Source organism: Gossypium hirsutum, chromosome D03 (genome assembly GCF_007990345.1).
Source record: "Gossypium hirsutum isolate 1008001.06 chromosome D03, Gossypium_hirsutum_v2.1, whole genome shotgun sequence".
Taxonomy (NCBI): Eukaryota; Viridiplantae; Streptophyta; class Magnoliopsida; order Malvales; family Malvaceae; genus Gossypium; species Gossypium hirsutum.
The window spans coordinates 53431890-53433810 of record NC_053439.1 but is presented as its reverse complement, the minus strand read 5'-3'; the positions used below and the strand labels follow the sequence as shown (position 1 = coordinate 53433810).

At 41.2% G+C, this 1921-nt stretch overlaps 1 protein-coding gene across 1 annotated transcript; it reads left to right on the top strand.

The window, feature by feature from the left end:
• The first annotated feature begins 769 nt into the window (after nt 1-769).
• Nucleotides 770-1606, top strand: LOC121215433 (uncharacterized). The gene has a single exon (XM_041089916.1). It carries the CDS (start codon nt 770-772, stop codon nt 1604-1606), a length of 837 nt encoding a protein of 278 aa, XP_040945850.1.
• The last annotated feature ends 315 nt before the right edge of the window (nt 1607-1921 follow it).

The following is a 1921-nucleotide window of genomic DNA, read 5'->3' as shown; positions in this document are numbered from 1 at the left end:
TAGATAGTCTAAAAACAGATTATAAGAAGCTGCGTTTGTCACTGAGAACTGCGGGTTTAGGTAAAACATCAGAGCAATGGTGACGAGAGGTAAAAGAAGAAAAGGCCAAAGTTGTTCAGTGGGAAAAGAAATTTCAAGATGCTCGAGCTCGAGAAAGCGTTTTGGAGGAAAATTTGTTAGAATGCCGAAATGAAGAAGCAAGATTAAAAGCCCAGATAGCTGAGTTGGAAAGGTCGCTTCACTTGTACCGTAGTCGTAACTCTATGATCGAGCTGAGAGCAAGTTTGAGCAAGATTAAAGAATTGAAGAAAAAGATAGAAGAACTTGAAGACGCATTGCGAAATTCTGAATTACGAGTAGAACTTCTTGAAAGACGTAATGAACAGTACCAGGAGCAGCTCCATCATCTTCAAAGTCAGATTAGAGATAAAGATTACGTTACGGGCGAAGCTGTGACTCAAGTGCGGGAAGTGGCTGACCATCTGCAAACCTTAGCGGTTCAGGCTGATATACTGAGTTTGAAATATGAATCAGAGTCAAGTCGGGGTCGAGAGTTAGCTTGGCTCCTTAAGAGGGTTAAGACTTTGAGCATAAAGGCAAAGCCGTATATGTAATCCACTTTATGTAAAGAAATTTGTTTTCTAGTCAAGTTTTTCTAATGAAATTGAATTAGAATCAATGCCTTTTCTTTGCTTTCATTCATCTGCATTTCATTTTATCATATGCATTAAAGTTTCAAAAATAATAATAATAATAATAGCTCTAATTAATGACAGTTACCTTGGAAATCAACGAAAATCTGTCAACTAGATATCATTACGGTACTCGCCGGAGAACCAAAGAAATGGATCAAACACTAGAGAAATTAGAGCAATTGCAAGAACAGATGCAAGCTCAGATGCAAGCTCAGATGCAAGAAAAACTAGCCAAACTGCAGCAAGATATGGAAGCATCCCAAAGAGAATTATTGAATCAATTAAAACAGTTAACGGCTGGAGGGCACGATAAGGGGAAGAGCCCCGCGGTAAATTTTGGGGATGATCACGAAGACCCTGCCTACCCTCCAGGTTTCGCCCCAACTAATGTCCAGACGCAACCAGGGGTGTACCCACAGAGGGTACCTGTCACCATTAGATCCCAATACCAAGTTGGTGCCCCAGTATCGATGAACTTCCCAACAGGTTCAGGCTCTAATCCCGGGGATAATCCTATTAATCCTGTGGTTCTAGATCTCGACGACGCGGCAGAAATAGAGAAGACAAGAATAGACCTGCCAAAACAATTAGAAGATCGTTGTAAATGGTTAGAAGAGAAGTTTCAAGCCATGGAAAATGCTGATTACCATCGAGGAGTAGACGCTAAAGATTTGAGCTTGGTACCTGATCTGGTGCTCCCTCCTAAATTTAAAATGCCGGAGTTTGAAAAATACAACGGGACCAGTTGCCCTGAAGCCCATATCACTATTTTTTGTAGGAGGATGACGGGATACATCAACAATGACCCATTGCTGATAAATTGCTTCCAGGACAGTTTGATAGAGTCAGCGGCTAGATGGTACAACCAATTAAGTCGGGCTAACATTCATTCATGGAAGGATTTGGCGTAAGCCTTTATGAAGCAGTATAGACATGTGATGGATATAACACCCGATCGAATTGTATTGCAAAACATGGAAAATAAGCCTAATGAGAGTTTCCGGCAATATGCTCAGAGATGGAGGGAAGTGGCTGCACAAGTTCAACCACCACTGTTAGAGAAAGAGATAACTATGCTTTTTATCAATACTCTAAAGGCTCCATTCCTCGGCCACATGTTAGGCAGTGCCACTAAAAGCTTTTCAGACATAGTGATGTCTGGAGAAATGATAGAGAATGCCATAAGATGCGGCAAGATAGAAGCGGGAGAAAGTACTAAAAGGTCA